This window comes from Halichoerus grypus, chromosome X, assembly GCF_964656455.1.
Source record: "Halichoerus grypus chromosome X, mHalGry1.hap1.1, whole genome shotgun sequence".
Lineage (NCBI taxonomy): Eukaryota > Metazoa > Chordata > Mammalia > Carnivora > Phocidae > Halichoerus > Halichoerus grypus.
The window spans coordinates 121,256,025-121,269,949 of record NC_135727.1 but is presented as its reverse complement, the minus strand read 5'-3'; the positions used below and the strand labels follow the sequence as shown (position 1 = coordinate 121,269,949).

General features: G+C 36.8%; 1 protein-coding gene across 5 annotated transcripts in view; it reads left to right on the top strand.

Annotated features, from left to right (window-relative positions):
* The first annotated feature begins 3,223 nt into the window (after positions 1-3,223).
* The window catches only part of GLRA2 (glycine receptor alpha 2), a 176,802-nt gene continuing 166,100 nt past the window's right edge, over positions 3,224-13,925 (top strand). For 4 of the 5 annotated variants that reach the window (XM_078063944.1, XM_078063941.1, XM_078063943.1 and 1 more), the window contains exons 1-2: positions 3,224-3,837; positions 5,999-6,132. In XM_078063944.1, the coding sequence (XP_077920070.1) occupies positions 6,106-6,132 (27 nt within the window). In that variant the 5' untranslated portion in view covers positions 3,224-3,837; positions 5,999-6,105. Of the gene's footprint in view, positions 3,838-5,998; positions 6,133-13,925 lie in introns of those variants that run through there. The other variant, XM_078063945.1, reaches the window with a different exon arrangement.

The window sequence follows — 13,925 nt, the reverse complement described above, 5'->3', positions numbered from 1 at the left end:
GTTCAGATAGACAGTAAGGTAACTATTGCTACAATACAAAGAAGAGATAAGGAATGCTCAACTGGGGTTGTGGAAGTTGATATGGAGAAAAGTGGACAGATTTTGGAAACATAGGAGTGATGAAATCAATAGGGGTTGGTGAAGAACTAAATATGGTGGGTGATGGAGAGGGAGTCTTAGAGATGATGCCTTGGCTTTTGGTTGGCAACAATGAAACAGGCACAGTAGAAAAGGAATGTATTTGGAGGAAGTATTAAAAGTTTGGTTTTGACATGGGGAATTTGAGGAGCCTTTGAGACATCCAGCAGGAATTGTTTAGGAAGCAATTGGATGTACAGGTCTGGATAGAAATATATATATTTGCATGCCATCTGTGTATGAGGGTAATAGAAGGCATGGATGTGCAAAATATTGTCTAAGAGAGTATAGTATGAGAAGAAGAGAGAACCTAGAATATAGCCTTTAAGAATCTAACTTTTATAAGCCAGGTAGAGTAGGATATGCCTGCCAAGAAGACAGAATGGAGGCAAGCTAGGAGTACACTGCATCACAAAGTCAAGGGAGGAAGTTGCTTCAAGAGAGCAGAATGGTGGTTGCTAGGGACGGAGAAGAGGGGGGAAGTGGGGGAGTTGCTAATCAATGGGTATAAAGTTACAGTGATGCAAGATGAATAAGTTCTAGAGATCCACTGTACAACATTGTGCCTACAGTTAACAATATTGTATTGCACACTTAAGAATCTGTTGAGAGAATAGATCTCATGTTAAGTGTTGTTACCACAATAAAATAAAACTAATTTTTAAAAAAGAAGGGAAAAGAGACCAATAATGTTCAGGGCCATGGAAATGTCAAGTACTATGACAACAGAGAAATATCCTTTGGCCTTAGTTACAAGGAATTCATTGTAAGACTTAGTCAGAGCTGTTTCTGTGGATTGATAGAGCTGGAATCCAAATTGGAAAGAGCTGAAAAGTAAAATGAGGAGGCTAGGATGCCTGGTTAAGCGGTCCGCCTTCAGCTTAGGTCATGATCCTGGAGTCCCGGGATCGAGTCCCGCATCGCATCGGGCTCCCTGCTCAGTGGGGAGTCTGCTTCTCCCTCTGCCCTTCACCCTGCTCATGCGTGCGCATGCTCTCTCTCTCTCTCTCAAATAATAAAAATAATATAATAAAAAATCTTTAAAAAATGAGGAGGCTAGACTAGATCCTCTTTAAAGTCCCTTCCAACTTTAAAATAGTAAATGCTGTGATTTCATGCTGCTGGTCAGAGCCTCTCTTTGTCATAGGTTTCCCTACTCACCTCACTCCTGGTTAATAAAAAGACTGCCATTGAAAGAAATGATTTGCAAAGACCGTGTTACTTTAAGCATCATTACAGCCTCAAACAAACTTGGGACAAATCATTCTCTTCTACATTTACATATATATTTTTTCTTTTGAAAAGAATCTTGAGCACAAAAAATTCTTATATGATTTTTCCATAGCATCAGTTGAAGAAATATATTTCCAAGAATTGGTTTTATTTTTTGGGTCAGGACTGCAGGGATAAAATCAGGTCTAGAGTTTCCATGTGGATGAATTTGGAAGTGAACAGCTTCGAAGCTGCAGTCCAGGGATGTCTCACACTACACTATACTATTTTCCTTTTAAACTGAATCACCTTTTCTGGGCTTTGAGAGCTAAAAAAAACACATCCAAATAATTGATTTTGTATGTAAGCAGAATGCTTGGGCACTTGCTGCTTTTCATCTAAAGAGAGGTTCCTATATTCTCACTGTCTTGGTAGGACAGAAATCTGATAAAAGGTCATATAGACTGTTGCTACTCAAAGTGAGATGTGTGGACCAGCAGCATCAACCTCAGCTAGGAATTTGTTAGAAATGCAGAATCTAAGGCACCATCTCAGACCTACTAGATCAGAATATGCATTTTAACAGGATGCTCAGGTGATTTATATTAACATTAAAAGGCAAAAAGAACTTAGTAATTTTTTTTTCAGAATCTACTTTTTAAAAATATAGAATCTTTTGTTACTCTGCTATGGTATTTAATTAATCCAAGGGCAGATTAGTCATTTATGGACTAAAAACTAATCATTTTGTTTTAAAATTAAGACCTGCAGTAGAATGCCTAGGTGACTAACGAGATATATTTTACAGGCAAATAGTAGGTTACTCACCCAACTCATGGTAGAACACGTATTTTTCATTTCCCCTTACCAGAAGCTGCTAATTATTTGCATTGAACTATTTACTTTTCCTCTTTTAGTAATAATAATATTTGTAAATTTACTTTGAAACAAGATTACCTGTCATGCTTTTGTATAGGATTTATAAACTTTCACTATTTTCTGTCTCCTTAGCCAGTTTAGGAGAACATCTACACTTTATTGCATGGACCTCCCTGGTGATTAACATCTGGAATGGACAGATGAAAACTCAACCCTCAGTCGCACCCTTCCTTTCTGTTTCTTACATGAAGCCCTACTCTAACCTTTAATCAGGGCAGAAAAAGATTGCTACTGCCCCCTGCTGGCCTATTGTATTTTTACTCCTCTACAAATTGACTTGAATAGGATGCCCAAGGATTTTGAGCCACTGAAGAAAGCTCAGCGGAAGGGACTTTCCCTAGTAGAGAGGTAGCGATCCTTTGGGAGCAGGCGGCTAAAATCAAACGAAAACACTCAAGAGGCGAGGAAGGCATAAAGGGCTTCTAAATTAAATTATTGATCCTCATGAACCTTTTTCTGCGCACGGACTTGTCTATGTCAAGAGAATGTCCCTTCCTCTTCAGCACAGGACTCCTCTTTTGCCTCTAGGTTCCACTGACAAGGAGTGAACTACCCACTCCCCTATTATAATTTCAGTACTCCGGATTCTGTTTTCTGCTTCCCCCAATTTCCCTTTCCCGCTCCTTAACCGGATTCCTTTTTCTGCTTTAAACTCCCGTTCCGCCCACCCACCGACAGACTCGCATTTCTAGGGGTCAGACACTAACCTCCTTCACCCTCCTCGTCTACCCTGACCTCTGCTCTTCCCTGATTGTCATCACACCCCCCTTTAGCACCCTTTCCCTGAACAGCAAGCCACTCTTTGCCTTTGAACATCAGGCTTGTCCCCTCTTGAATGCCTCTCCCCGACCCCCGCCCCAAGCGACTGAAAAAGGAAACATGCGCACTTCAGAGCTAGGAGCTGTCCGAGTGCTGAAATTTATAGGCTGGGTAAGATCACGTCTCCCGTCTCTTTCTGTAGCTCTCATTCCAGCACAGGATCTCAGCAATTTTGCCCTCTTCCCCCGTGCCCACTTCAGCGCTCAGAGTCCTTTCTTCTCTCTCATTTACAACTTCTTTTAAAAAGAGAACATTTTCTAGAGAAAAGGGATTTGCTAAACAGAAAGGACATAAAACAAAAGCCACAGCAACCCGACTTCCAGCATGGCATTGTCACCAGCCCCCTTTGCATGGTGATGCGATTAAGGTAGCGGCGTTTTTATTATTCGGGAAAAGCAGCTGGGGAATCCATCAGTTCTAAGGCTTTGTCTTTCCTTGGTTAGCTGATGGTCCTGAGCCCCGGTTTGACCTGACCATGATGCCTAGGACTGGCACTTTTTGTTTTTTCTCAGCAAACTGTACAAACCCAAATCTCTTTTTGATTTTCAAGGAAACTAGATTCCTGCCAGATTTCGAATCTGGACAATAAATAGATACTTTGTCCTAGCTTTTTTCTGGAATCATTTCGGGGATATTTTCCACAAGCATCACAGAAACAGGAATGAACCGGCAGCTAGTGAACATTTTGACAGCCTTGTTTGCATTTTTCTTAGAGACAAACCACTTCAGGTAGGTGAAACGACTTTGCATGCTGATATTTTCCCCATGAAAACTGTTTGAAAGAGAACGTGTCATACATTTTTTATCTATTTTTCTATGCCCTGGACCATATTATTTTAATTTTATAGAGGAGAGTTAGATTTCTTTTGTTCTTTTAAAAGGCGTAATTATGGTGGGAGGGTGGTAAATTTTCACAAAGGCAAGTTTTATGATCCATAACCCCACTCTATGCATTTCCACACATTTTCACAGGCAATGTGATATTAAGGAAGTCTAATGAGTTGCATGCTCTTTACATTTCTATATAATGATGATTTTTTTTTTTTTTGCTTTCAAATTCTTCTGAAAGTCATTTAAAATGATTATTGGATGCAATGCTTCTCATATGGTGGAAGTGATTGGATTAATTTACAAGAAGCATGCTCATTTTATATAAAATATAAAAGAACCCTAATTCTTAGTCAACTTGAAACTTCTATTGTGTTTCAGCAACTAGATGCATACTATGAGCACTACAATTCAGGAAATTTCTTGAAACATCAAAAATATTTAAAATCTCATTTTACCACTATGTTCCATTGCTCAGTATATTTGGAAACTGAATGACTACCAAAATTTGATTAATATGACATCTTTGTATTTATCTGTGTATGAGAAATGGGCTATGCATAATTAAAATAAGTGGGAAATCATTATTTCATGTGTGCATTTTCTACCTAGTTTATAAATTATCAAATCAGTTTATACTTCAAAGTATCAGATGATTACCAGTAAGTGAAATAGCCATCCTAATGGCAGAGGTTCTAAGACAGCATAGAGACAGGAGATGTTCATATAACAAAGTGTAGGACTCCTCATTTAATTTTCACCACATTTTATGGTATTTTTTCACAGAACCAAGAGAAATGGAACATATAGCTAATGTTATGAGTACTGGGAAAACCCACTATGTTCCTTTCAGGTTCACACTTACTATGATTAAGAAAAACTATAGGCTGGGTTTCATTAGAAGCACATCACCATCATCATCATCATCACTTTCATTACCACCACCACCACCATCATAATTAAATAATACTTGATTAATCAGATGAATCTGCATATGGGAATGTGAGTATTTTTAGATAATTGTATCAATTTTTAACTCCTACCAAACGTTTAAATTCTCTTTGCACTTAATACTTTGCATTTAATACTACCTTGAAAACTGGCAAAAATGTGGTGTTTTCTCAGTGATAGAATTAACAAGATTATTTGTTAAACTACTAAAAACAAAGCTTATAAAATATTATGCTTTAGCGAAGAAATAGACATTCAGTCAACCACTATGTATATTGTGAAAGAATTCATTTCACTACAAACCAAATAGGTTCTTTTTATAAGTCCTTGAAGGAAAATGAAAGTATGAGAAATTTTCCAGTCAACATTTAGTGTTTTTGATAATGCAGAAGAGAAAATTATTTAGAAGTTCTTTTTCATGAATACTTTACTGGAGAGTGAACAATTTAAATGCTAATATATAAATAACATCTGATAAGGTAATAGAAGTACAGACACACTCATTATTGACCTATTTTAGAATGAAGTTAAATTTCCACGTGAAGCTTTTCTTTTAGGCAATGCATTGAAAATTATTAATAGTTGACAGCAGGAATACAATCTAGCAGGTGAGAAAATAAGCAATGGAATAATTAGTTCACTGTTTACTTTGTTCTGCCCATTGTATTATATATTTCTAATAAAAAGTAGAGGACTTATATTAAGGGCTAAAATGCTGGAAGAATTGTTTAAGAGTCATGGGGGAATGATTTTAAGACAATCACATTTTAGAAATTATCATCTTCATTTCTCTGATGAGTCTAGAAAGAAACAGCTTTAACTATATGTCCATAAAATCTACAACATAAGCTATGCATGTTGTATCATCTTAAACATCTTTATGGCTACAGTTTGGACATATGGGAGATATGACTCAGGATTTCTAACTCTCATCATTTAAAGTTAACTTTAGAGAATGTACAAATTCAGAAGTTGACCAAAGAGTTTGTAATTTTCTTTTTCTTCTTACTATCACGTATATTAACAAAACATAATGTCAAACATTCTGTGAGCCTTAGTTCTCAGGCAATGAGAATGGAATTGTTGCTAAAAAAGTTAATGATGTGTTTAGGACGGCTTTCTGCAAAGACCATGACTCCAGGTCTGGAAAACAGCCTTCACAGACCCTATCGCCTTCAGATTTCTTGGACAAATTAATGGGAAGGACATCAGGATACGATGCAAGAATCAGGCCAAATTTTAAAGGTAGGCTCCATTTAAATTTATATATTTTTTTGTTTTTTGTTTTTTTATTTATTTATTCATGAGAGTCAGAGAGAGAGAGAGAGGCAGAGGCAGAGGGAGAAGCAGGCTCCCTGCCTAGCAAGGAGCCCGATGCGGGACTTGATCCCAGGACCCTGGGATCATGACCTGAGCCGAAGGCAGACGCTTAACCATCTGAGCCACCCAGGCACCCCCCATTTAAATTTATATTAAGCCTGTGGGAAATCTAGATGTCTGAATAATCTGAAATAAGTTTTAAGGGCTTTTTATTATAAAATAGTATAGTATTCATTTCATTTTGGCATTCTTTTGAGCTAGCCAATTTAATAGTTTGAATTTTATATATTGTTTGCCACTTTTGAAAACTTTCCTCATTTGTATTCTATTCCACAAAGAAAACTAATATCAGACATTGTTGCTACATTCCCTATTTTATCTTAAGTGGGAGTGTGACTAGAAATGAATCCAAGAGTAAATGATGGATTTGACTTATATGAGTGTCTACCAGGATTCATACAGGATTCAATGATTATTCAAAATCTTTGGTTTTCGTTTTGAATACCTACTCCCAAAGTGAAGTTTAAATCTCAATATAAAACATGCCATTTTACACACTTTCAAGCCTCTCTCATTTTTCAACATTGTGGCAAGAGACTCTAATTGAAAATATCAGAAATTTTTGGTTTCTTTTTGTTTAAACATTTTAATTGTTTATTTGAAATTGTTTATCTAACATTAACAAAGATCATAGAATTGTAAAGTGCACATGTCAAAGATGGTGGATACTTTCTTTGTTCAATTAGAAAAAAACCAAAAAGTTTGATGTTTTTGTTTATTTAATGTTATAAAAATGTAATTAATCATCTGTAGAAATTACTTTTTATCTATTTGGTTTATTTTTATATGAAATAAGAACCAATTATTAATGAATGAATTATTTTTGATGGTTTAGTTTTTAAATACATATTTTAAATGACAATTGCATTTTATCTTGTAATTTAACATAATGCATTGTGGAGTGTTTATAATATTTTATAAAAGAAGAATCCTATAATATTCTAGATATTATGTTGTAATTCCATTGCTTTGATTTTGCTTATTAGCAATTTAATTAGATTGCTTTCCTTGAGTTTTGAGTAATTTTTATTATTTGCAAATATGAGCATGAAAACTAAATTCTAGATTCATTTCTTCTTTAAATGCTACACCTCTGAATATACCCAGCTAAGGGCACATTTTATAAAGAGCTATGTCATAATTTTGACAAAACAAGTATATCTGATTTATAGAGTATTTTCAAAAGAAACAACAGATCTAAGTTCAAAGCTCAATTTTCCTGAAAACAATTTTCATGCTCATCCTATTTCATACTAATTTTGTGGTCATTGCTTTGGAAGTCAACATTTGAAATAAAATCCTATGAGTAACAAGTTGAGAATGAGCTTTCAATGGGACCACTCATTCCTATATTTATTCACTTAGTCATTCAATAACTTCTGAGTCTGAACTATATGGGAAATACCAACTACTGCATGCATTGAAAAGTTGAGAGATGAAACAGGTTTGGGTGTTACTGTCAAAAATTTTAGTGGGGAGAGTAGATGTTACATGAATAGTTATAAATTAATATACATTATGAGACAGAAATAGTTAAGTAGTTAAGTAACATTAAGAAGTACAGAAAAAATGCTACAGGATTCCAACAAATGAAGAGATGATTTCCTATTAAGCTATTCATGGGAGGTTTCGTAGAGAAGGCCCAGAGATGGAAAATTGTTTCAAGTTTATGAGCGTCTTGTTTAATAGCAGCTATTATTCATTATATTCTAGAAGTCACTTTTCAAAAGGGGAGAAAAATGCAGAGTAATAAAACAAACACCCATGTTGCCATTGCTACTTTAAATGACCACATAGAATGAGCAATCATTTTCACACAGCTTTTTTTCTGGTTCTTCTGGGGATGTCACCCTTTGGAGATGACATTTCTCATGATTCTAAAGGATAAATAAATGGAGAGAATATCAAGTATAGGAAAGCATGGCCATGTTTTTGAGATCTTTCCACCACTTAAAGACCTGAGCACAGGATGTTTTAAAGACTTATAAAAGGGAAATGGGGTAGATATCCTTTAAGACTTGAACATTAATGGACTTCACTGAGTTTTGTCTCCCACTCCTTTTAACTCTCCACATCAATGAACCCTGATCCTCTTTCATAAATTTTATTTACATGAACCATTTATATCAGATTAATTACCTAACAGCTCCCACAATTCTCTTTATTCAGAGAATCTTAGCTCTTCCTGGATGTAAAACATTCCCCGTTATTTTAGAGTAAAATAATTTTAACTCCTAGGTATTCCCATGAAACTTTGTATGTCTAATATGGTTCTTTTGCATATTTATGTTTTATCAACCCACCCAACACTGCATCTGAGAAGGCAGGGATATATATATAGAGAGGGAGTTATATATATATATATATATATATATACAGAGAGAGAGAGAGAGAGAGATCTATATATATATAGAGAGAGAGAGAGAGAGAGCGTTATATATATTTACACACACACACACACACACACAAATATGCACACATACACAATGTAGGGAAACGAAGTCATTCTTTTCTCCAGAATGAGGAAATAAGGAACAAGATATAGAGGAAAATGTAGATCAGTTATGAAGATTAGTGCGTCCAATTAGTTGTAGTAGAAATTGAGGGTAGGAACTTTTGAGGAACCAACCAGTGGTCACAGTGATTAGCAAAGATGATCTTAGCTGAGCTGAGAAGAAAGAAATAAAAGAGATAATAAGGAACTTGTAACAGTGAGGATACTAGGAAGAACACTATAGTACTTACTGTAACTTAGTATAGTTGATTAGCAATGTACCAACGAGAAATTTTATATAGTAGGTAGAAATGAAGGGTGATTGGGAAATGTGACTGTATCTGGAATAGTGACAGGCACACTGTAAATGCTAAAAAACCAAATTGCTATAATAACAATAAACATGATGATGATGTTGAAAACAATAATAATAATAATTAATAAGAAGACAGAAGGGCAAGATCTGACCACAAAAATAAAAGCAAGAGTGAAATATGGGCTGTTGAGGTAAAGGAAATGGCTTTTCTAGATGTCTTATTAAATATTAGTTCTTCTCTGTTTTCCTTGCTGCCATACACTGGCAAGGGAAAAGGAAATGCATATGCATAATTTTTCTTATTGGAAGGAATCTTTCCTGCATACTTTCAAGTCAGTAAAATATTTCATGTCTATTCCATATCTCTGATGGACTCTGAAAGATGTTATAATGGACACATATACAAGAAGAAAAATGGACGTAAGCTAGAAAAGGGGACCAGAAATGAATCAGACTTAGGCTCTGTAATTGAGAGCCATTCTTAGAAACTACAGGGAAAAAAATAGCTTTTCTGATGTGCAGAAGCACAAGTGTATAAACAAAGTCATGAGTCAGAGTTGCCAATTGCATTCCATCTGTAAGATCCATAGAGACCTGGGTCGGAACTTGTCAAAACATAAATTTTCAAAATCTTCAGTTCAGATGAAAACACAAGCTATGTCCATTCACAATTACCTGGTTCTGAAACCATGGTAAATATTGATTCTATGTCAACAGAGGGGCCACTTTCCCCACTTGGGTGATTTGTCTCATTGTCAGTCGATTTATCATGGCGTTACTCCATCATTCTATCAGATATTCCTTTGTCAGTGTTATTGTATCTTGAGAATGCCACTTGAAACATTAAGCTTTTAAGGAGGCCAAATGAAATGCTCAAACCTGGGCAAAGTGCATTAGTTCCGATTCTGTCTCTTTGAAACAAAGCCTTTATCTATTTTAACGAAATTTTCTTTGAAAATAAAATTAACTTAGAGTTATATCCTAAGTTTCATCCCAATGTGAATAAATACATTCCACTATAGCATTCATTTTGGAATAGAATCTGGAATGGATAATGCCAGGAGATAATTATTCACTCCACTTCTTTATGCATGCCATGCACACTAATTTTTTTCTATGTCTGGAGACCTAAATTTGAAAGTGTGATGTGTGACATTAAAACCTACATTTGCATGCAATATGGTTTCCTTCATTTTCTAAGGAGTTATCAGCTCAAGAGGTGTTTCAGATACAAGTAGAAATAGATCCACTTTCAAAAAAATTAGAGGTTCAGTTTTCTCCCCTTGGAAATTCTATTTATTGTCTGTGGCCAAGTGGAACTCAAGCTCAAATGTTGTGCTTTGCCAATCCCTGTAGGGGGTGGCTTGAGCACAAATGTCCAGCAGGGACATTTGGAAAGGGTGATTCTCACAGTTAGTGATAATGCAGCCCCAGCATGATCATTTCTTTGATCACCCTGGTAGATGCGGGCATCGGATGTTACTATGGATTCTGAGAAAAAGAACAGAATGCTTGCAAGTATCAGAAGTATTTGACTTGAGTGCAGGAAGTTACAGAAAGAGTGCAGCCATTTTAGAACAAGACAATAGGAGATAAAAGGGGGAAAAGTATTATTGAAATGAAAGGCTGGAGGTAACAAAGGGAAATTTATATATGACAGTTTTGTTCAGAAATGACATTGATGAAGATTTTTGAACATCTGAAATCCATTGGCTGTGTCACAATTTAGCTTTTCTCTGCTTTATGAACACCAACCAACACATTTGTATATACTAGGCTGCTACTATGGGCCTACAAGATGCTTATCTGGGATTTGAGGTGACATCAGGAAGGAGACATCTACTATTCTAATAGACTCTGGCAAAGTATATGTTTTCCATTCCATGGTGACAGAGTAGTATAGTGGAAAGAGTCCTAGACGTGGATTCAGAAAACCCAAGTTCATGTCCTTTTTGAGAAAAGGTATGTTCACCTCTCCACGCTTTAGGTTTTCTTCTGCCTTTGCCCATTTCATCTGAGTTGTTCTGAGCATCAAATGAGATCATGCATCTGAATAGTTTGTTTTTAACTATTAAGTTTATTGCAAATAATTTAAATTATTACTAGTCCCTCATTTCTCTTTTGTTTTTGCTTTTTTTAAAGATTTTATTTATTTGAGAGAGAGAATGAGAGAGAGAGAGAGAGAGAGAGCGCGCGTGCGCATGAGAGGGGGGAGGGTCAGAGGGAGAAGCAGACTCCCCGCCGAGCAGGAAGCCCGATGTGGGACTGGATCCCGGGACTCCAGGATCATGACCTGAGCCGAAGGCAGTCGCTTAACCAACTGAGCCACCCAGGCACCCCTTCATTTCTCTTTTGTAACTGACACTGATGATATATTGTCAAAGCTAACCCTTTATGGTGGTTGGGGCCTTATAATTGCTTGATTTTTTTTAATGGTAAAAAAAAAAACAAGTCAGAGGGGCGCCTGGGTGGCTCAGTCATTAAGCGTCTGCCTTCAGCTCAGGTCATGATCCCAGGGTCCTGGGATCGAGCCCTGTATCGGGCTCCCTGGTTGGTGAGCCTGCTTCTCCCTCTCCCTCTGCTGCCCCCCCCTTGTGCTCTCTCTCTCTCTCTCTCTCTCTGTCAAATAAATAAATAAAATCTTAAAAAAAAAAAAAACAAATCAGGGAAGTTCTAGTACCTTAGAGTTCTGCTGCACTAATCAGAACATAGACGCCATGTGTCTCAGCTTGTTCTCCTTTTATTCGATTGGTGGGAAGATTTCCAACCTGAAAGAGTTATTTCATATTCCTAAATATGAAACAAAGAGGGAGCCATTTGTGGGAAGGAATTATCTTTATTCATTCAAATCCCATCCCTGATTATTTTCTGGGACTCATTTTTAAATGAACCAAGTAAAAGAAAGAACCATTTTTACTTAGTCCTAGAAAGAAGGACCCTAAATTTAACTGAAGATATATGACTGTCATTTCTTATGTATGTTCTTGTCCAGTTACTGCACTTTCAAGGGTTACTGCACAAGCATGCAGAATTGATTTCTTATTTTACAATATGCATTTTGAAGAGAACATTTGGTCTCTACAACATGGCAGGTTGAGAGCAATAGAAATGGAGGCCCATAATTTCGTTTTTGAGAATGTATTGCATTGCTCCTTGGTTGAGTCCGGGTAACTTCGTATCCTTAATTTTCATTACTGAAAGAGCCTAAACATTTTATCCTAAATTCTATAGTGCTTGCTTGTCCATCTTGAAGGACAAGTCAGTACATTTTACTGATAATCTGAGACTTCATTTTTTTTAAAAAAAGATTACAGCATTGATATCAGGGTATCCTGGTCCTTAATGAGTGGACATTAGAATGTGTCCAGTTAGGGCGATCAGGTTTAGAGATAGAGAAAAAAAAATCATCATTTGTTTGTTCTTAGTGGTGTTGAATATTTTTCTTGGTGTGTTGGATACACGTTTGCAATACGGTCTTAAAAATGGAAATATAGTTGATCAAGCCTCATAACAACAAGGTCTTTGGAAGTGTTCTGGGTTCTCTTTGGAGTTAACACCTATGAGGCTGTCCTGACTGTGGCACACAGCATTTGCTCATTGACTTCTTTCTTGAAAGGGCTACTCTGGACACTTGTGAGTGATTGCAGACATTTTTCGCCAGTGAAATGCACTAAAGGAAGGACCTGCACAAAAGGAATAGGTCTCTAAGTGGTATTCTTAAGTGAGCAGGACATTTAAAAATAAAGCCACTGGGTTACTCTCTTGGAGTCTAGTCTGGCTAGCCAACCAAGTGTGGTCATGGGGCAAGTAAAAGAGGAAAGCTGGGCACTGCCTTGGACTCATGCCCTAGCTTGTGTACCCACCATTTCCTTATGAACATGAGTATACCAAATGGTGTCTCTGTTTTCTTAACACATTTATCCAAGAGGGCAAAAGAAAATCCTGGATCAAGTCAAAATATGGAAAGTCAATAGGCAGTTATCACAAATGTGACTGCCTAAGTTTTGTTTGCTTTTTTTAAAAAAAAGATTTATTTATTTATTTGACAGAGAGAGACACAGCGAGAGAGGGAACACAAGCAGGGGGAGTGGGAGAAGGAGAAGCAGGCTTCCCGCGGAGCAGGGAGCCTGATGCGGGGCTCAATCCCAGGATCCTGGGATCATCACCTGAGCTGAAGGCAGACACTTAACCGACTGAGCCACCTAGGAATCCCCTAAGTTTTGTTTTCGATTTCTTCTTTTTTTTCTAATGGGAGGGGGGCTTATTTTCTTGAGGAAAAATAAGCTACACCTGCCCATGCATTTTCAAAGCAATAGAATAAATCTGTGGCAAAGGAGCATCTATGTGGGCACACAAAAAATTACATGTAATAGTTTTACATCTTCATATTGGAGTCTAAACACACAATTCATTTGTTTGTTCCTCTTAAATAGTGAGTAGTTACTATGTGCCAGGTGCCACGTTACTTGCTAAGTATACAGTGGTAAACAAAATTTAAGCTTTTAAATGTCAGTTCTCACCTCACTAAAAACTGGAATATAATTTGTAAATTGAATGCTGTAACATCCAGGACCTCTGCAGGAAAGAAATGGCACACTCCAATGGGGTGTGAGAGAGTAATACACTCTCACAAAAGGAGAGTGTAGTACTCCAGGACTATCAACAAGAGACCTGAAGAGGCAAGGGGTGGGGGAGTGGTTACCAGAAAGTAGAGAATGTGGCTGTATAGACAGGCCACCTAATGAGATCTGTGGAGCAATGTAGTCAATCTGTACTGTCCTAGCAGGAGAAAGCTAGAGAATAAATATTCTGACCTCACTTCCCTCCTGTATTTCATTTTCTTGTGGG